The following is a 23129-nucleotide window of genomic DNA, read 5'->3' on the forward strand; positions in this document are numbered from 1 at the left end:
GAACCCTGAGCCCCACGGAGTGCGGGGCCAGCAGCCCAAGCCCCACGGGGCATGGGGGCCGGCAGCCCAAGCCCCATGACCATGACTTCATGGCAGAACAAGTTTAAGCTTTGTTGTAGTCGTGCATTGTTTGCCTGGACTGCTCAAGACCCAAATGCTTGTGGGAAGAACTCTTTATTTGAGTTGGCTTCTTAAATACCTTCTTGCTGTTTCACATCTGGTACTCCTTGATGAAACATGTAGGAGGCTTAATCAAAGTGATACGAGCTACAAAAATGAAATCTTGGAAGAGTGCTTCCGTTTTCATAAAGTAATAAAATTAATAATGTAATAATAAGTAGTGGGTAATAAGGCGTGTCACAAAAAACAAATTATTTCCAAGATCACTGCTTCTATAATTTAGGCTCAGGTAAGGGAGAAAATCCCTGGAAATATTCATTTTTAGGAGGGGGTTTGCGAGATTTGATATTTTCGTGAAAGGGGTTTGCGGGTTGCTAAATTTGGGAACCACTGCCATAGAGGTAGAATATGTTTATATAGCCTGACAAAACAGGTTGAAACAACTATATAAACTGGAGTGTTGGTTGAATTGTGAATGGCTCGTTTTCTTCATAAAATAACTGTATCTATTGACCTGGTGTTCTTGTAGCTTTTTTCCTATGCCAAACACATGCAGCAGGAAGTTTCCTCTGCTCTTTTGTCGTCTTCTTTGCTGCTCTCTTATTTCATGACCTCTGAGTTAATCCTTCTATTCTTCCTATTAGCAAGTTTAAGCAGGCAAACTTCAAACAGACTAGCAATGGGTCACAAGGTTTAATGGGCACACAGATAATCATCTAAATTACATTTCTGGGGCTGATGGACCAGACAGGCTTAGAGAGTAACTTTACCAGCTTTCACTGTTAATCAGCAAGGATTGTGTGTCTCAGTATATATCTGCCTTTGCTTGCCTCCCTGGGGGGGCTAGGTCATACTGACTGATTAGTAAAGGCAGCTGCATTAGCTTTCTTCTCCCACAAAGAGTGTTGTGGAGGCCCAAATGACATGAAAGGCAAATGTGACCACAGCTCAAACACCAGACACTCTCTTCTCATCATTGTGGAATTATCCACCCTCTGCTTGAAGATTATGATACTTGGCATAACAGTTGTTGCCAATTTTCATGATCTGTTAACACTTAGGAAGTCTCATACTAAAGGATCTTCTTTCACATTTATTGTGTGTATCATCAAGGGAAGAATGCAACAGGCTATTCTACATTCTCCAATGAGTTCAAGAGCAATAACTTTAGGTGGACCGTAAGAGCTACAGGAATTGCACAGTTAATAGTTAATGCACTGGATTTCATCTTTGGAGACAAAACTTCCAATCTCTTCAGGTGGGTGGGTAAAGAGAATTGGAGATCCTGCTTTTCCTAATGATCCAGACAAAAATAATGACTTTACACACCATGTACCTGATTTTCCTCTATCTTGCAAGTTGGGTAGTCATATAGAACAGTGGCTCTCAACCTTTCCAGACTACTGTACTCCTTTCAAGATTCTGATTTGTCTCACATATCCCCAAGTTTCACCTCACTTAAAAACTACTTGCTTACAAAATCAGACCTAAAAAACTCAAAAGTTTCACAGCACACTATTACTGCAAAATTGCTTACTTTCTCATTTTTACCATATAATATAAATATTGTACTTATATTTCAGTGTATAGTATACAGAGCAGTATAAACAAGTCATTGTCTGTATGCAATTTTAGTTTGTACTGACTTTGCTAGGGTTTTTTGTGAGGCCTGTTGTAAAACTAGACAAATAACTAAATGAGTTGATGTACCCCCTGGAAATCCTTTGAGTACCCTTAGGAGTACACATACCCCTGGTTGAGAACCACTGATACAGAATCATAGAAATGCAGGGCTGGATGGAAGTCATCAAATCCACCCCACTGTGATGCAGTAGGACCAAATAAACCTACACCATCCCTGCCAGGTGTTTGTCCAACCTGTTTTCTAAAAACCACCAGTGATGGGGATTTCACAACCTCCTTTGGAAGCCTATTCCAGAGCTTAACAACCCTTATAGTTAGGAAAAACTTTCTAACATCTAACCTAAATCTCCCTTGATGCAGATTAAGCCCATTACTACTTCTTCTACCTTCAGTGGACATAGAACAATTGATCACTGTTCTCTTTATAAGAGCCTTCAACATATTTGAAGACTATTATCAGGTCTCCCCTCAGTCTTCTTTTCTCAAGATTAAATATGCCAAGTTTTTTTAACCTTTCTTTAGAAGTCAGGTTTTCTAAACCATTGATCATTTTTGTTACTCTGCTCTGGACTCTCTCCAATTTGTCCACATCTTTCCTAAAGTGTGTGTGTGGGGGGGGAGCAGAACTGGATACAGTACTCCAGCTGAGGCCTCACCAGTGTCGAGTGGAGTGGGACGATTACCACCCATGTCTTACATATGACACTCCTATTAATACATCCCAGATTATTAGCCTTTTTTGCAGCTGCGTCACATCATTGACTCATATTCAATTTATGATAACCCCAAGATCCTTTTCAGCAGTACTACCCCCTAGTCAGTTATTCCCCATTTTGTAGTTCTGCATTTGATTTTGCCTTCCCAAGTGACGTACTTAGCATTTGTCTTCATTGAATTTCATCTTGTTGAATTCTGACCATTTTCCAATTTGTCAAGATCATTTTGAATTCTAATCCTGTGCTCCAAAGTGCTAGCAACCCCTCCCAGCTTGGTGTCACTTACAAATTTTATAAGCACTCATCAACTCTATTATCCAAGTCATTAATGAAAATATTGAATAGTACAAGACCCAATACTGACCTCTGTGGGACCCCACTAGATGCTTTCCCAGTGAACCATTGATAACTACTCTTTGAGTACAACTAATAGCGCACCCACCTTATAGTAATTTCATCTAGACCACATTTCCCTAGTTTGCTTAGGAGAATTTCATATGGGACTGTGTCAAAAGCCCCACTAAAAATCAAGATACATCTACTGCTTCTCATCTATCCACAACGCCAATAACCCTGGCAAAGAAGGTAATTAGGTTGGTTTGGCATGATTTGTTCTTGACAAATCCATGCTGGCTATTCCTTATAACCCTATTATCCTCCAGATGCTTAAAAACTGATTGGTTAATAATTTGTTCCACCTGTGCAAAGTAAGTGCATCTGATCTAAATTCTCCATTCAACTTACATTGGAGGTTGTGTTTTACACCCACTTTGACTATACAAAACACAAGGGAGCAGAGAATCAGGTTCTTTAGTTAGTGAAGTTTCTTTGTCAAAGAAACAGAAACATAACGCCTGAAGACAAATAGCTTTCAAGGTCTTCATTTTATTGCTTTTTGCAACATATTAAATGAACACAAAGCCAGACCAATTAAATTATTAGCTTAGAAATAAGCCCGAATGCCTTAAGTATACAAAACATAGGCAAACACAGCAGCGAAACTGTCAATGAATCTCTATTATGCTAAACAGCAGAGAATCTGCATAATATGTAAATGAAAGAAACAACTTGCTCTTCTTGGCCTGAATTACCACAATGTTGCCGAACACAAACAACTAAGTAAATTAAAGCAAAATGCTGATTTCCATAGATACCTGATTAGCTTTTAAAAATCCTAATTAAAAATACATAAACATTCAGCAGGCCTGATTCTGACCCCACCCCAGTTTTACACAGGTGTAACTCCACTGACTTCGGTGGAGTTACTCTGATTTACACCAGTGAAAGTGAGAGTAGAATCAGACTCAGTACCATTATGATTAAGTTCTATAAACCTCTATAAAAGGTTGATGTTTCAGAGGCAACCATATAGTGCTATTGAACAAAGACATCTGACTTTGGAATTCAAGTCTTGAACTTAAACCTGAATAGCAGCTAATGCCTACACAGTGTACCAGAAACAAATCAATCATACTTACATTGTTTTGTTGCACAACCTGGCTGATTCATACAATTATCCAGATCACAACTTCTTTTTCCCTTCCTTCCACAGAACAAATTAAATAATTATAAAGTTATTATTAAAAGACAAAATTAATTAGCATGGAGAGCTCGCTCTCTCATTATCCATACGTCCTTTTATATCATCAAAATAACAGGCCATAATCTTCTACAGCAAAATGTGATGGAGAATTTTGACTGGAATGAGGAAGCTCTGAGAGTATCAGAAGATAGATATTTTTGGAGGTGCGGTGGTTAGTGAACTATCCTTTCACCTCTGCAGACCCAAATTTAAATTTTAATATAGGCCACCAGTTAAATAAATGAATGTGGTGGGGTCATAAATCCCGACCAAAATCCATTGAAGCCAATGGGAGTCTTTCCATGATTTCAATGGGCTTTGGATCAGGGACATAACCTCAGCCTACATTTTTCCACATCACAAAACCACCACCCAATTTAACACAAATGACAATCTATGCTCAAGAGAGGCCCTAGACTAGAATACCTGAGATGAGGGTGAGGAACACTTGCAAAGTTGTGCCTGGCATAATGTGTAACATTAGTCCTGACCTATACCTAGCTCTGGACAGCGATACTGCAGTCCCTCAATTCCATGAGTACTAACATTCACTCACAAAAACAATTGAAATCCCACAAAAACATGGCATTTCCTACAAATCAACTTAAGGTAGGTACTGTAAAAAAAAAAAATCAGCTTTGCTTAAATATGTACCATAATGAGTAGTTATACAATTCCAGTGCATTATGCAACACACAGTAATATTACTGTATGTACTTGGTAAAAACTGTAGGTCTGAAACATGCGTATTGATTTGTCTGGGTTACCTACGAGCTGACAGCTTGATCACAACTACAACACGTTGATTATTGACATAGATTTAAAATCATCTCTGATTAATGACCTTTCCCTCCAGGAATCAAATAGGTTGGGAAAAGAGAAAAGACAAAAACTGACACAATCCTTTACCCCAAACACACATTAAATCTTTCTGTTTGGATGACCTTTCCCCTCTCCCCACACCCTCTAATAGTTTTCATTTAAACATACCCCCGCACTTCCTGGATCTAGACAGGATTGTGAGGGGAAATGCCAGACTCACGCTTAGCAGTACTTTCACAGTGTGCTTCATCCAAAGATCTTGAAACACTTTGCAAATATTAATGAATTAATCTTCACAACACCCTAATTATCCTAATTTTACAGAGGAGGAAGCTGAGGCCCAGGAGATTAAGTGACAGTATAGTGACTATAGGGAAGCAGCGCGGGCCGATGGATGTGCTGGCTGCTGCTTCCCGCTGCCCCCATTGGCCTGGGACGGCGAACCGCGGCCAGTGGGAGCCGCGATCGGCTGAACCTGCAGATGCGGCAGGTAAACAAACCGGCCCGGCCCACCAGGGTGCTTACCCTGGTGAGCCGCATGCCAAAGGTTGCCGATCCCTGGCTTACGCAGAGCTCTATGGTGCAGCCAAAATAAATTCAAGATTGTAAAGGGTCCCTCCTCAGTTAGTACTATCCTGTATCAGATTTGCCTCTGAAAATAGCCAGGGGGAAAGGTATAGGGTCATTGAGGTGTGAGGATATGGTCTTGGGGGAAAAGGTTAGGGTGTATAAAAAATTCCACACTGCTTACCCCAGGTACTGCCCAAAGCCAGAATTCATGAGCAAGGTAGGCTGAAATTCCACTCTCCTTTCCATGGTGAGGGATCAAACTGTATGACTCAAACCAGCCTCTCTCAGACTCTCTTTCAGAACCTTGAGAACAGAGCAGACTGGATACAAGTTATAGCTTGGAACAAAGAATGCTGGGAAACAAGGAAGCTTTATAAAGCCTCTTGCCCTTACCACAAGTTGAGGAGAGAGCTGGTATGAAGCAGATTTTCAGAAAAGACCCATCAGCACAATTATGGAAAAGTGAAATACTTTCTTCATTTGTCTGGTGAAATTGTGTTTTACTTTCATAAAGATTTTGAGACCAATCCCTCTGACAAAGGCCTGAGAGACTGTAGGATTTGGGAAATCCCCTGGTGTAAAGGTGATAATCAGCTTCTATGTGACCACTGTCCCTGGCGCAGGGGTTATGGTTAGGAGAAAGGGAGCATGGTGGGGCACTGCTGTGCTCTGACCAGGGCCAATCAGAGGAGGAAGGGGCAGGAGGGCCATTTGGCCTGGGCCTCAAGCTCAAAGGGGGGCCTCAAATTTAGACACTTGTTAATTTTTTGGCATTTGATAAGTTTCGCAACTTGTTTTTATGCGCATCCTTATCGGACCAAAATGTGACACACTCTCAGCTTAGAGCTGCAAATTTAAGCAAATAAGAGATGTGATTTGGTAAAAGACCATTTTTTTGTTAACTGATGTAGATTGTCATATTAAAGAGTTAAAATTTTTCATAAATATTAATAAAAATATATTGGTTCTGATGGCACAAGATTAGACCGTAATGAACGTATCCTTTCGGATCAACTGATTATATAAACAAACCACTACTACTGGCTGGTGCTGGATCAAGTGCGTGTTGAAAGGTAGAGAACTGTTACATTTTAGTGTCTTTATAGTTTTACATCTAGTTGACTAAGGAATTCTTTATGTGTGAGAATTCCTCATTATTATCTTCATATGGTAGCTAAAAGAAGTGACTGGTTGGTTGGTTGAGCCCTAGTTGGTAGCTTGGCCATCATCATAGGCTTTCATAGTCTATAGGCCCAGATTCAAGGTGAAAATTGTGAGGACAGTCTTGTACAGTGAGTTTTGTGGGAACACATTTGAAATTTTTGGACATTATCCCTCTGTCTGTATCTGTGTCTGTGTTTACTATATATATGTCATCCCTTTGTCTTCAACTCAGCCTGTTATATTATACCTTGCATGCTTGAATTTTGATTCAGTGACAAGGATAAAAACCTGTCTGACTGTTTCATTTTGTGTTCTTAATTAGTATTCCTTCATTTTAAGTCGTTTCAGCATTTGTGTACCGTTCCGCATTTGTGTACATATTTACAGTAGAAGATTTCAAGTGTAGATAAGCTACTCATTTACAGTAGAATATTTTGAGTGTGGCTAGGCTACATATGGACCAGATAGATCACTATGAAGAGGCGATTTGAAAGTGGTGCAAGCAAGAGACAGCGAAAACAACTGAGTGAAGCAGCAGCTAAGAGCTCAATGACAATAACTTCATTTCTCAAACCACAGGAAAACATACCTTACCCAACAAACAATGCTACAGATAATGAAAAGTCCGCAACTACATATTTCAATGCCAATACCTGAACGTGAGGACAGTTGTCAAGAAGGAGATGTGCCAACAGTAACAGATGCAGCAGAAGATCCTGTGTACGATCAAGAAACTCAACAGCAACAGGAAGATGTAGATCTTACGCAACAAGAGCAATTCATGAGTATTACAGGTTTGACTGTGACTTACATTGGAATTATTGACAAGAGCAATGTTGCCCAAATGCAGTCTTTTCTTCAAATTAGTTGTTTTGAAATTCCAAGTAACATTCCATGAGATTCTGATAATCATGCTTTCTCTACTCATCTTCTGACAAAAACTCTTCCAAATGGTGAGACCTGCACAAGAGACTGGTTATGCTGGAGTACGGAAAAACAATCTCCGTACTGTGCACCCTGCCTCATTTTTAACACAAGTGCTGCAAATGCATCAGTTCTCTCTGATCAATCAGGATGGAGCATCAACAGAGGTTGGAAGAAGTTGAAAGACCAAATACCATCACATGAGAATTCAAGGTCACACCAAGAAAACTATGTTGCATGGAAATCAGCCAGTAGGGCAGCACTAGCTGAAAGTTCAATTGAGAATTTATTCTTGACTGAACTTTCTACAGAAACTAACAACTGGAAAAACTTCTTGAGCGCATACTGAATGTTATCCTTTTTCTTTCTGAGTAGGGATTGGCTTTCTTTGGTTCCAGTCAACATATTGGTGATCGTGCAAATGGAAACTTTCTAGGCATAGCTGAGCTCCTCAGCAAATATGACCCACTTTTATCAGAGTATGTTAAATGTGTTCGAGAATCGCAAGACTCAAAAGCGCATGCAAGTCCATTATCTCCCCATATGCATACAAAACGAGTTTATTGAGCTATGTGGGTCATTTGTACAAACAACAATTCTTGATGAGATTCGAAATGCCAAGTTATTTTCAATCTTTGTTGATGCCACTCCAGATTGTTCTCACAAGGAACAGACTACTATGGTTATTCAATATGTTAAGATTGTAGACAGCTCAAAATTTTCAATTGAAGGAAGGTTTATTTTGTTTGATAATTTCACAAGAAAAGAAATTGCTGCTAGAGTACTAGCAATTCTAGAAGGTTAAGTTAGATTTTCAAGTCTGCATTGGTCAAGCCTATGACAATGGATCTAATATGACTGGGAAGTACAAAGGTGTATAAGCTGTTCTGCTTGAGCATAATTCAAAGTATATTTTCTCCAGCTGTGGAAGCCACACACTAAACCTTGTAGGTGTTGACTGTGCTGAATCATGCAAGGAGACAATTACTTACTTTGGAACTGTTCAGCAAATGTACAATCTCTTCAGTAGCAGTCCACAAAGGTGGGAAATTCTGAAGCAATATCTTCCTGTTTCACTATATGGGATGTCCAAAATTAGATGGTCTGAATGGACTGATGGTGTTCAACCAGTTGCGCAGTATTTGAATTCAGTGAGAAAGGCTTTACATGAGCTTGAATCTCTCAATCTCACTGCACAGTCTCAAACTGAACTTTAGTCTATTCAGAAGCAGATGTCCAAATTTGAATGCATTCTGATGTCATCTTTGTGGATGAAGCTACTTACAATGATCCACCAAACTAATCTGATATTTGAAGCACGCAATGCTACACTTGATGTTGAGAGGGATAACATTGAAAGTGTTATCAATGACATTCAACAGATTCATGAACAATGGGATACGATTCTGTCTGAGTCCAAATTAGTAGCACAGAATATTGGCATTTCATCTGAGTTCTCCACCAATTGCAACTTACCTACTGAATCCGATGCCGAGCAGCATTATAGGGTCAATGTCTTCCTTGTCATCATTGACTCTATTCAATCAGGTCTTACATGTCTATTTGAGTCACTGCGACTAATTTGTATCCTTTTTGGGTTTCTTTGGCAGTTCAACAGACTGAGAAATGAAGATCTACTTTCTGCAGCTGAACAATTTCAGCAACAGTACAACAAAGAAATCTCAAGAGATCTCAGTGACAAGGTCATCTTCCTCAAACAAATATATTCCACAAACTTTAAATTGGATTGCAAGCCAAAGGAATTGTTTCAAGAAATACTTGAACTTGGACTCTCTCGGGTGTTGCCTAGTATCACAACTGCATTGCGTATTTTTGTCAGTTTGCCTGCATCAGTGGCTTCAGGAGAACGCACCTCCAACGTGTTGAAGCAGGTGAAGAACTATCATGATTCGACTATGGGACAAGAGCGTTTGAATGGGCTTGCCATGCTTGATATCAACTGTGACATTGCACGAAAGCTAGATTTTTCCTCAATAATTAGTGCATTTGCACAGAAAAAGGCTAGAAAAGCATCTGTTAAATAAAAAAATATTCAAATTATGTCACTTTTTTTGGTGCCTTATTTTGTTTTTACATGTCGTCAAGTTTTATTTTTATTATGGCTAGGGGCCTCAAAAGCTGGAAGTGGCCTGGGCCTCTCCGGACCTCTAAGAGGGCCTGGCTCTGACAATCCACAGCTGCTGGAACAGCCCCTTGGGAACTGTTGCAGATGGCACAGCTTAGAGCAGCCATGAGGCTGTTCTGGCAGCTGACGATTGCCATTGGCAGCAAGGCTATAAAGGCTTGATATGTCAACCAGGGATCAGTAGGGGAAACTGATGTTATTAGTTCCTAATCGAGAGGAGGTGACGTACATGCCCCTGTGCAGAATAGCCCTTACACTGGCTGATCCAGGCTATAGAGCTGCTTTATGCTGGTGGTGTTTCAGTAACGCCTAAGCTCTGCATAAACTCACACTCAGTGATTATTCAGCCCTTTGCCTCTTTGATGAAACTGCCAACAAAGTGTCATTTGGTTCCAGTTATTATAGTGGCACACAATTCTTATCTACCTTCTAGATGCATTAAGAGTTGCACCATATATATGACTCATCTTATTTTAAAAATCCTCACCAGCACTAGCTGGACTGATGATAACCAGTGCCACACTTATTAATAGAAATTATTTTCTTCCAGTCTCTAGTGTAGACCCTGGAGGCCTCAGTTCATTTCTTCTGAACGTTACTTGAAGACGTGCACAGAGTCTTTGTAATGAAAACCTTTCGTTGCCTCCTAATAGAGATTTCAGATTGAAAACCTATTATACAAGTTAGAATAATGTGACTTTGTAGGCAGCCTATGACAGTTAGAGTGCACTGCACCAACACCTAGAATGTGTGTTGCACTACTAGTCTATCTCAGAATAAATTAACACGTAATTGCTTTTTAACCAAATGAAATAAAAAATGGCAACACTTTAGCTGTTCTTAAAACATGCCGTAATGTACATGCACACAATTGAAAGATTAATAAAAAACCTTTTATTTAATAAAAATATTTAATAAAAAATAGTGCAAGCTAAAAATCTATTCCAGATATGTAGGATAATTTCCTGATAATTTAAAAACAAACAACACCCCCCCCACACACACACAGACACACACAGCTATCAGGAATGACAAAAACCAGTTTATATGATCTGCTTCCCCTGTAAACAACATTCTCCCCAGAGCTGTATTGCTTACCCGTTGTTTACTGTTGCCTGTCTCCTTTCAAAGCCACCCACAATGGTTCATTGCCATTATTTATGGAGAAATTACAGTCTTGTGGTTAAAGCATAAGACAGAGAACCAGAAAAATCAGGGGTCTAATTCCCACTGTTGTCAATGATTTTGTGTGACCTCGGGTAACATTTTTCTTTGTACCTCAGTTTCCCTTTTTGTAAAATGGGGTTTATAATACTAACCTATCTCACAAAGGTGTTGTGAGGCTTAAATGTTTCATTATACTCCTAACTGAAGCCAAATGGATTTTTGTCATAGACTTCTGTGGTGCAGGGAGCAAGGCTGGGTCACTAATATTTCAAAAGCACTTAATCATCCAATTGTAAGCTCCAGGTACTAAGTTCATTGGAGCAGTTCTTGGTCTTATAGGTCTGTAAAGCATCATGTACACCAGTGGAATGTTATAATCATATGAAGTATAGTATCTATTTAATATCTAAGTCTAAGTCTATGAGTGTATCTGACAAATCCTTTATCTGTGGGACAATATCATGAGCATGCCAAAGGATGGAATCAATCTGTTGGGTCTTTTCAATATCTGTATTTTCTGATCCCATTCTCATGCATCACCTTGAAATGCTAAAGACATTTTTACATTGCACCATAAGACTAACAGCAAAGGATGTAAGTTAAAAAACCAAACCATCAGTCAGGTCAAGAGTCTCAGCAACAGTCTCACTAGGCATGGCAGGGAGCATGCTGGAGCAGAGGCATGCAGAAGAGGGAAAGGAAGAAGAGGGGATATTTAAGAAAAAACTGCAATACTGAGCTATGAGGTGCAGCAAGGAATGAGGCTCACGGGCCTCAACTGTAATGAAGAGTGAGATCATTGCTAATTATAAGTCCTCACTACAACAATGCTGCCTAAGAAAAGGGAGTGGAGGAGAAAAGGAGCTGTATACCAAAGGATCTCTTTTTAAAGTAACTTAAATGAGCTAAGCGAGTTAATCCTTTCTCTGGCTGCTGATCGTAAGTGAAATGAGTTAGCTGATCACACTTCACTCATTAGTGAGCAATAGAAAAATCACTGAATATTCAGCATATTGTTACTCTTGGTCCTAGATCATCCAAAACCGTAAAGATGTGGCAGGTTATTCCTTGCCCATCCTTTCCAGCAATCTATTTGCACACTAGTTCCAGGACACATGCAGGCTCTTGACTGTAATAGTGATGATTCTATATTCCACACAGGATCACACCCTCTGCATGCTACTTCCTGAGAAGCAGCAAATGTTACACAGAAAACTCAAAGATACATGTGAAACCACCTAACAAAACAAGGATAATATGATCTGAAACAACTAGTGCTACTGCAAGGAACATTGCAGTAATAATCATAAATCCACTTAATCAAGGGGTGATGAATAGGATCATGAGCTGAAATGGCAGTTACATGTATCAATATACTAACTTATAAAAGGAGGACTCCTCAGCATTAGTAGGATAAGGAAATACAAATAAGGAAAAGGGGGAAAAAACCCTACTGAACATGCATTAGATATAGGGGCGTTAGTGTAACATATTATAAAAGTTGCATCCCAGACTGTGGGCAGTAGGAGGGAGCCCTTGGGAGGTGCCAGAATGATGGCCACTGGTGATGGTGATGAGAAAGACAATGGTCAGGGCCTTACTGAAAATGACGCTCTGGGAAAAATTGTATTTTGCCCCCCACCACCCCTGGCCCCCATGGGCTCCCTGGGTTTCCCCCTCCCCCTGCAATCACCTCTGGGCCCCGCTGCCTTCCCCAGTGTTTAATTTGCATTGAAATAGGTGCCAGAGCTCAGCCCTGGCACATGTTAAGCACTGGCACAGTGGCCTGATACCGGTGGGTGCTGGCTGGGTGCCCAGCTCTGAAGGCAATGCCACGGCCACCAGCAGCGCAGAAGTAAGGGTGGCATGGTATATTGCCACTCTTACTTCTGCGCTGCTGCTGGGCATGTGCTCAAGGCAGGCTTCACACTGTCACACTGGGGCTGCATCTTGCCAGAGCCCACGCCCCTCCTGGCTCACCAGAGTGCCATTTCAGATTTGGGAGGGGGGAGAGGGGGGAGGAAACTAACTGTGATTCCAGGGACTGCTTAGGCACCTGAAAATTCTAGGGTTTTGGGGCCTTTTTGGCGCTGATAACTTAGGAATTAGCTGACAGGAGCATGGTATCTAAAAACTTATATGGTACACTAAAAACTTACAACCTATATTAGCACAATGTCTACACAGACACTGCGTCACCCTAACTGCATCGACATAAGCCCTATGCCTCTCGTGTAGGTGGAGTTATTATGTCGGTGTAGTAGGGCACTTACACTGGTGGGACAAGGCTGTAGTGTGTACACTGACATAATTAGGTCCATGTAAGCTGCTTTAGGTTAGCCTAACTGTGTAGTGTAGACCAGGCCTGAGTCTGTCTATACCTCAGATAAGTTCTCTGCAAAATGGGGATAATACTCCTGTCTATCTCACAAGGTTGTTGTGGGAATTAATATTAGTAAAGCACTTTGAGAACTTCAACTGAAAGGTGTTCAGTGAAAAGTATTATTGTTGTTTTATATAACTGACTTGGTTATGCTGTCTGTCTGTACAAGCACGCTTCATTTAAAATGTAGCAAAACACACTGCCTTGCCAGGTAATTCCCTGTTTGGACTGACAATGAAATATACATATTTTAATTACCTAACATAACAACCAAAATGATTTTGATGAATTTACAAATGTACTCACCTCCTTTGTAAGGCACTTAGTGACCTACAGGCAGTGCTGTGTAAGATCTCGGTATTATTATTCTTAGGGCTTGGTCCTGCTCCCATTCAAGCCAATGGGAGTTTTGCAGATGATTTCAATGGGCAGATCGGGCCCCACAGTGTGTTTCTGAAAGTGTTGTATAACCACTACAGCTGTAATCACTGTATCATATTGTATGATCACTACCTACTAGACTTGTCATGCTACATGAGTTATAGTAAACAGATACAAGTAAATAGGTTTATATATAGCTAAACTGATACGATATAACAGCATCTATATACAATGGGTGCACTTAAGAAGATTCTACCATCTGGAAAGATTTTACTGGTCCTGCTGCTATTTCTCATTATAAATATAGGAAATCTCTCTCATACCAGTAAAAACTTTCAAATTAGTAGAAACTTACTTAATGGAACCACTGTACAGTACTAATTCTTTATAGTATTATTATGTTTCACAGAAATGCAGGGACAAGGATAATGATACACTGTAACTAGCAAATAGTGTATCGGCTATTTATTACTCTCAGCACAAAACCAAAAAAGAATAGCTAATGCTATTAGGGAAATGAACGTGCACAAAAAATATTAAAATGATACTGTAGATATAAATTTTCAGGGCGTCACAGAGCGGCTTCTAACCTTTGCATGTCACCAGTCACTGTCCAGGACTCTAGCTACACCAGTATTAAAAATGAAAGAGGTAATTAACATTGAAAACATTTTACTCTAATACATAAATAAATCGCTATGTGTTTTAAAGATAATGCACAACATAATAAATGGAGAGATACACTGGTTATTTCCATACATTAGTTCTGACCATTATGACAGTGCATAACTAACGTTAGGCTCTGCCATATGGGGGTTATGAGGTATCCCTGTCTCATGGAAACAACCTATTGGTTCCACTTGCTCTTTTTATACATTGCCTACATAGAGATTACAAGGCCATTAGGAATATAGCAATGGTGCCACTGCAACCAAATTCAAATACTTTGAATGTTGTCACCAATAAAATGAAATTACAAACAAAAACAAACCAACAAGCTTTTCATTTACAGGCAATGTAGCGTTGCAGGAGAGCAGAATGCAAATAAAAGGGATGCAAAGCCTCTTAATGTGCTGCAGTGACTCCACAGTTTATCCCCTACTAATTTGGTTTTAATGAGGACATTATGGCTGCTATCAATAAGGAGAAAGGACAATAATTTGGTACTCGGAGGGAATGTGAGGCTCGGAACCACACACTTCTTAACTGAATAGCCTTTAACTTAATCCAGGATTACTCAGATGCATGAGAATTGTTAGAAGACTGGAAACAACATCTCTAGCTCTGTCTTTGTATTGTAACCTTCATCATGGTATCAGCTTGCAGTGAAACCTGAATATCCTAACGGGATTAAACATAAAAGAAAGTTTTAAAAAAAGTCTCTGGATTAGAATTCTAACTGAAGCCTACTGTGAGAAAAACCATACCATTGTCATTGACCTTTCTCTTCCTAGGCATGATCCCAGTTGTGCATAGTCAAGTATCCAAAGGAGAATCCATCAGTTCACAGTGTATTTATCCTTTTGCTTCTGGAACAGGTGTCTGGTTACTAAGAGAACAAGCATGGAAGCCATTGAACAGTGACTACAACAAATGCTGCCTGTGTGTGTAATGTACTCCAATACAGAAAGCGTAATGTAATTATAATATTTGGAGCACTTAAAATATGTTTCCTATCAATAAATCACCATAAACAAAAGAGTGTTTGCTCTAGCAAATACGGATGAAGCAAAAAAGAAATGCAATATCTTGGCATTTTTACGGTGCCATTTTTACCTCCACTTCGAAACCTTAATAACTTTGCGTTTTTTAGATTTAATAAGATAGTTTCTGAAATGTTTGCCTTCAACATACCTAAAAAGAAATGCTTCTTTAAAATCACATGCTGCATCTTCACAATCCCCATTAGATACCTCAAAAATGCTTTTCATCTCATATTTACTTTTAGCTATTAAAGACCTCCAAAGCTCTGAACAATTACATGATACATTTAATTAGGAAAAAGCTTTTCACATATGAGCATACAAATGCAGTTTAAGCAAAAGGAACTTATACAGCACTTTTCATGTTAAGCATTCCAGATCTCTCAACAGTGCTTCAAAGATATGGCATGAGGACGCATACATACTAAAATAAAACTTTAACAACACTGTAAACTGTCATGTGGGAGAACATACATTAGCACAAATTCCTATTCCTGGATCCAGATATATGCTCAAGATGGGTGATAGGAGTGGCTTTTCTCATCTTCACAGACAATTCTGGTTTCCAAGTAGCATATGATATACCCTCCCACTGCTGCTCTCCTGTTTTACTCCGATTCACTACTGACATCAGGCAAGTCACTGGGCTACCTTCAAATGTTTTGTTGGCTTAGATCTCATGAAGCAACTCAATCCTCTCCTGACTGTAATTTGCTCCCTACCCTTATCACTTATAAAAGTACATCACTGCCTTAATTCAGGCAAGTAGGATTTATGAAAATTGGCACTACTATACATCAAGAAAACTGATAGGCGCACTTCCACACCTTTTATATCACTTGTGCATTTAAACTTATTTCAAGACTACATACCTGTTTTTAGTTACTGAAAGAGTAACTATTGCCAAAACTTTTCCATAATCATACTTTTCAACATGCCAAAACTTAATGAGGAAAAGAAGACCCAGTCAGAATCAATTTTGGGTCCTTTTTAGTAAAAATTAAGAAAATAACACGTCTACAAAAAAGAACACTAAAAACAATCCCTAATTGTAGAACAGACCACCTACAAAGAAAGAAGCCTCATCAGGCAATATAAAGAAAAAGGTTATTTATATTCTGCAGTCAATTGTTCATTCCTATAGCGTCACTGGATTTCCTGAAAACTATACAAAAGCTCCAACAACAAATTAATTCAAAATGTGTGGAACACTAGCCGGCATAATTCACCTTTGTGGAAACAGTGCCTGGGTTTCATGATGCAGGTACATGATATAAAGCAACAGATTAGATTAGACACATAGATGTTAAGATCAGTGAAGATTTGGTTATTATATCTCTGAACATGCCAGGCTGAACTCTGGTTCCATATCAGAGACTCTCCTCTGGGACTGGATTTGATTTCAATCTGAGAACAAAATTATCCCCTTCAACCTATAGTGTGGGTTTATAGGATATTTTGCATTGGTTACATATAAGAATCAGAGAAGAGAATTTTACCATACATTTGCATTGATGATTTTGTTTTTTAAGGACCTGTGGACTGACTTCATTACTGCCAACTACACAATTTCCCAACAACACTGACAACCTCTCCTTGCTGCTGTTGCAAGCCTTGTTGCTTATTTCTTCACAATACCTTTTCTTTTAAAATTACACCCTTTTCTGTCCCAAAATCTAAAACATGTGTCAGCTCCCACTTTGATTACTCTAACTTCCTCTGTAGTATGTTGAGAAAAACTGGAGAAAAAGAATCAGGTTTTAAAAGGGGGATATTTGGTGTAAGTCAAGAAGTTTTGTGATACAAATAGAAATGGCAGAGTCTGAGCCCACAATGCTGAGTTTAATAAAGCCCTATTGCTTACAATCCTGCCCGCTTGCGATAATATACTTTAGCGCTATTGAAATAATCTCTCTGGGATCCCTATAACACCTCCCCACTCTTCAATCTATTCAAAACTCCACAAACAAAGTTATCTTTCTTGCCTATTGTCACTTTCCTCTTGGAATCTCTCCACTGATTTCCCCTTCCCGTCCATATCGAGTTTTAACTTCTAGTGCTCAGCCTTCAAAGACCTGCACAAAGCTGTCCTGGCCTACATCTCAGATCTCATATCCTATCGCATTCTCCTTTATCACCTTTGCTCCACTAACAATGAAACCTCAGTGCCCCTTTATTTTAATTTTCCTACTCCCATCTTCTATGCTGACCCCTATGTATGAAATGGCCTTCCAACTGTGCCAGACCCTAAGATTTTCTTCATTCAGATCTCTTCTAAAGGCTCAATGCTTCCATAAGGATCCATATATACATTAGATATATATTTGCATACAATATATATTTGCATACACACACACACACTTAAAAAAATCTAAGCTAAGGTTATTCCTTCCTTTGGCCTCCCCTGTGTGTTTTCACTTTATATGTTTGTCTTCTAGACTATACATTTTTCATTCATAAATCATTTTGACATCTGTATCTTGACCAGAACTGACCTCACTGTCAGCACTAAGCAAAGAATAAATGAATACATAATCACAATCATAACGATCAAAACATTGCCATCAACTCCACAGATGATCATAGCTACAGAAACTCTACTACATCTGTTTTACTGTCCTGATAACTCTGATGCTTCTTACAAAGAAAGATACAATATCGTGGCAAGTAGGATTTCAGTTGACCAAGGTCACGGCAACTTAGCTTGGAGTTTTCCAATGCATGCAAAGTACGAAAGCTACTGATGTACAATTTATATTTATAGCCAAAAAACTTCATAATCCCCCTATTTTATACAACATGGATTGAGAATTTCCGAAGAGTTAGGGGACCTCATTGTAATCTAAACAGGTTCCATGTTGGCTTCAGTTCAGTTACTTCTGATTTACACCAGTGTAAGTGAGATCATAATCAGGCCATATACATATATAAAGTGTATATTTGAAGAAAAAGCAAACAGTACCTGCACAAAACCACACACCATATAGTCCTCAAACAAAGGCAGACTCGGGCGGTCTTCTCGATAGACAGTGATTTTATAGTTGCTCACAACCTCGGAGTTGGAATGCGAGTTATCTGTTACTAGAATAGCGATTTTATTAATTCCCAGGCCGAGGGGGTAGTTAGCAACACTGCAAGGGAAAACAACAATAGAAAGTGATAGGCCCAATGTTAAATCAGTCAAGATTTGAACAGTACTTTCCTCTGCAATTTACATGGACCTCAGCTTTTAAGGTTTCTATTAGTAATGTTCATTTCCATGGTTTCAGATGAATAACAGTGTAAAGTATGGCTTGCAACGGCATTTTAAAAAAAAATCTTGCAATAAAGCAAAAATGTGCCAGAAACAATCTAAAAATGTCATGTTACTTTAGCTTGCAACTTAGATAGAAGAGAGAGCTTCAGAGTTGGCAAGTCAGTCAGGCAACTATGACTATATTGTTGGACAATAGTTTCTGGCAGTTTCAAATCAGTGATGAAGTGAGGAGGGAGACAAAGGAGATTGAAAGGTTTAGCTAGCCCTCAAAATTGTGCACTGTCCAAGAATGATGGAGTCCCAAATAAACCATTTAACATGATAGACAAGAGCAGTGCTGGAGAGGTTTTTGCTCTGCAGTGAACTAAGAATAGTTGGAACTAACAGAATTTGAACTTTTAATGCTTTTACTTCTTAATAAATATTTATATAACGTCTTTTGTTCAGAAGGCTCTCAAACTATTTTGAAAACTCTTATTATACAGCATACATGTCTATATGTGCATCGATCACTCCATGCATGCAACTCTGGGGTGTATTGGTGGCAGCCAGCCTACATCAAAAATGTTATGTGACAGGCAGGGCCGGCTCTGGCTTTTTCGCCTGGGGCGGCGAAAAAGCCTCCGGCCGCCCCCGCCCCCCCCCGCGGGGGGGGGAGGGCGGCCGGAGCCCTGGGGGGAGGGCGGCGAGCCCCGGCTGGGGCTCAGCTCTCCCCCTCTGGCGGCCAGAGTGCCGGGGGCAAGGCAGCGAGCCCCGGCTGGGGCTCGGCTCTCCCCTCCGGCGGCCAGAGCGCGGCCGGGGGGAGGGCGGCCAGAGCGCCGGGGGGAGGGCGGCGAGCCCTGCTGTGGCCCCGCTCTCCCCGGCGGCCGCAGCGCCGCGCCGCCGCCGCCCCCCTCCAGGTGCCGCCCCAAGCACCAGCTTGGGTGCCTGGTGCCTGGAGCCGGCCCTGGTGACAGGGTTTTGTGTTCATTGTTTTTTTTAATGAGAAGTCAAGAATAACTTCTCTAATAGAAATCACAGGAAGAGTATTAGATTAATAATAAAAGATATTGGCCAGGACACCAGGACAAACCTCCATAGTTTTGCAGAAAGGACCGTAAGACCTTCAATCACCACAATTGCTCAGGTCTTCTGTTTTATACACCACCAAAGGCAGCACCTCCAATAGGTCCCTTACACCATGGTGGAATGCTGGCCCTATAGTGACTAAGACAGAAGGGCTGTACCAAGTGAATCACGATAGCCACTTCCAGCAGCTCCTGGGTTCACCTTGAAAATCTTCTGTTCAGTTACTGATGAGATCCAGTGCTGTTTAGCTTATATAATTTGGGCCCTGAATATTTTACCAACAACCATGCTCCCCGTCTACACTCAGACCATTGGTGGTGTGAGTAGTTTTATGTAGAAGCTGAAGGGAGATTCTAACAGTTTGGGGTTTTGTTAACTGGAGTTTAACAGTGACTGTGATTGTAATGGGTACATCTTTAATACATTGATAAATAAATACAAATCTAAAGGAGTAAATGTCTAGGCATTAAAATCTCCTTTTGTAATCTTAATTCCTAAGTACTTTGTTCTCTTGGAAATGGAGAGGTGGCTGCCATCCTTGCCATTTCTCCAATATTAAGAATCAGCTCTGTGCTTACAGGATCATTTTTTCCCCATACCTTGGTCCTTTCCTCTCATCAAGGTGCACCTGGCACTGACAGTTAGAGGGTTCTGCTCCAATCTTCACTGTCACCACATCAAATGGGACTTCAGTGTAGTACTCTTTGATCTTTGGATTAAATTTAGGATTCAGGTCCAAAGGTGGGCTAGTGAAGATCTGTCTGATATGAGATAGGGTATCTTTATCTGTTCCAAGAAGGCATCAAAGAAAAAACTGTGAAACATATGGACATTTTAAAATAACAAGTAACTGCTGGCAGGCTGTTAAATGATCAATGGTGAGATTTATTAACTCATAGCCATGCTGAGTCTGTTGCTGCAAGGCATTAATGGATTTTGTATTGGCACTTGGGGTACATTTTCAGACCTGTGCAGGGTTTTTACCATTTTCTGCCCAATGACTTTAGTAGGAGTCACAAAACTAGAAGCCTGAATAAGGCGTTGAAAGTTTAAGGATTAAGGTCAGAAAATCCTGTCTCCAATGGATTAATTGAAATTTACATGAGTTTAATGACAGAAATTCACAACCAATTTAGGTATGTACCAGCCTGTGTGCAGGGCTTATGTATATGTGTAGTTGCCAGGAAAAAATCAATCTGTTGGAAACACCCTTACTGCTCATAAGAACTGATCACGTGGGTGACATCCGGACTCATGGGGTCATTTGTACAGCAGAGTCAATAATTTATAAAGAATCCTCATTCAACAAATTGCACCTCTTTTCTGTTTGTGGACAATCCATAAAGATCATGATTTTCTCAAACAGAGTCATTATTCTCCATTATCTGACAAATGATTTCTGTGAATTATTATTTGCCTGTAGCTCATCTGTGACAAGTTTCTTGCAACTATTTTAATCTGATCCGTTAGAATCAAATTTCTGGCATGTTTACAAATTCAAGATTTGCTTTTTCTGAATATTCTCCAATATTCAATTACAACTGTCTGCTTCTGCAAACATTCCAGCCAGTAAACTCTTTCCCTCAAATAGCTGAGCAAATCTGGAAGCTTAATATACGGCTTAAGGGGGCTTAAATAGTTCATAGAGCCCTGTGTGGGCCCTGTCCACAAGGGTGAATTTAACTGGAGAGTAACACAAAAGGGCCAAATTCAGTCCTCAGATACATTGTTGTAAATAGAGTTAATGCTGTTACTCCAGAGTTACCCTGGTTTAACTGAGAGCAGAATTTGGGCCAAATTCCCGAGAGAACAGGTCATATTCAAAATGTACAGCATAGAGGGTTGAGGGAAAGTAAGTGTTCAAAGGATATAAGAAGCACTTCTGAGTTCCCCAAGATGCTGTGTGGCCTGTGTAAAGTACAGATCCTTTCAGGATGTATGCTTATTCCCTGAGAAATCACTAATAGCCTTAAGAATTAAAGCAGCTGGAGGGCGGGGAACCTTTCAAAGAAAAATCTTATGAGAGGGGTGAAATCATGGTGTCAGTCAGCCAGGTTAGGAATGTTCTTGGCCTGGAACTGACATCTCCCTGGCTGAACTCCAAGCTTAGAGAGGAGCAGAGAGGAGATGAGGCCCATTGGGTTGAAAATTCTTCACCCCTAAGCAGCACTTTGTCTCCATCTCGCAAAATAACTCTCAGAGACAATACAGCCTCAGTTAGGCAGAGGGGAAAAGAGCACTGGACACTATAAAGGTAGTAGTAATGTTCTAAGGTGTGGGATGCCCGGAGCTCATTTAGATGATCTCTTCATCCCCTGAGCAGCTCTGCAACACCCTAAGGCTTTCTTTTGTTTTTGCCTGATACTCAGCTGACTGTACCCCTGAATAAGCCAAATGTCCTTGCAGCCATGTGTGCACTGTTCTGGGTTTCATATAATTTCACCTGGATACAGCAACAAAGAAGTCTGCCTGTACAATGATATATTTATAGTTGAATGGAATTCTGGATGGCTAATGGTGGTGAGGGATATAAAACAAGTGTAAATGCAGGTTGAAAGGGGAAAAAACTATTGAGTGTGTGTCTAATTTTATATTTAAGTATTTCATTCTACATTACAAAAGAACCACAAATATTGTATTCCTGAACAGATATTACTTGATCAGGAAGGGTTAAGCACTGAACTAATATCCTGTATGACAGTTGAGCACCCAAAAATTTAAAGTTTAAAAGGCCATTTCATAAGAACAACTGCATGCAAAAGGAGAAACTATATCTGTCCTTGAAAAACTGTCTACATGACAGTCAGTGGTATAACCAGAAGAAAAATCATAAGGGCTTTGAGATCAATGAATGTTCAAATATTAACATTAGAATATAAACAAAACAATGTCTAACTGTGTGCTTGAGGCTTACTTTGCATAGCTGACTCATTATTGATGGATTCATAAAAATTCTGGCTATTTAATAAACCATGTTTCATTATTAAGGGCCTAATGGTACTCCATTCCCTAAAGAAAGTTGCATACACACTATATAAAATTTGTTAAAGCAGTGCCACCTTTTGCATAAAGTTCACATGTTCTGTCAGTACAAAGATATAGATCTTGACTTACCATGACTGCACTGCCTTTCTTTAGTCTCATTGGAAAAATGCAATTCTAAAGGACAAACAGAAACAATTAACTATGTTCTGCTGTACACATTGCATGCAATCCCTATTTGCAGAACACAAAGAAAACAACCCTCTTCCCCCACACATAACTGAATTATACAAATAAAAGGGGACACTTGTATTCATTTCAGTTTGGGCCATATACTGCCTGCTCTACTCCCACTGGAGTCCATGGAACAACTTTCATGAATTAGGCAGATAGAATTCGGCCTTTTATGTTTAGTAAATGAGCCACAACCTTCTAAATGGAAAGCACGAATGTAAGAAACACATCTGTTCATCTGAACCACAGGCATTCCCAGATTTTTGG

General features: G+C 39.9%; 1 protein-coding gene across 1 annotated transcript in view; it reads right to left on the bottom strand.

The window, feature by feature from the left end:
- CPED1 (cadherin like and PC-esterase domain containing 1) overlaps positions 1–23129 on the bottom strand; it is a 200018-nt gene that overhangs the window by 80803 nt on the left and 96086 nt on the right. Inside the window, 3 exon segments of the mRNA XM_029910837.1 lie at positions 18285–18453; positions 20246–20432; positions 22761–22805. Of these exon segments, the coding sequence (XP_029766697.1) occupies positions 18285–18453; positions 20246–20432; positions 22761–22805 (401 nt within the window).

This window comes from Terrapene carolina, unplaced genomic scaffold, assembly GCF_002925995.2.
Source record: "Terrapene carolina triunguis isolate 2854851 unplaced genomic scaffold, T_m_triunguis-2.0 Scaffold68, whole genome shotgun sequence".
In the NCBI taxonomy this organism is placed as follows: domain Eukaryota; kingdom Metazoa; phylum Chordata; order Testudines; family Emydidae; genus Terrapene; species Terrapene triunguis.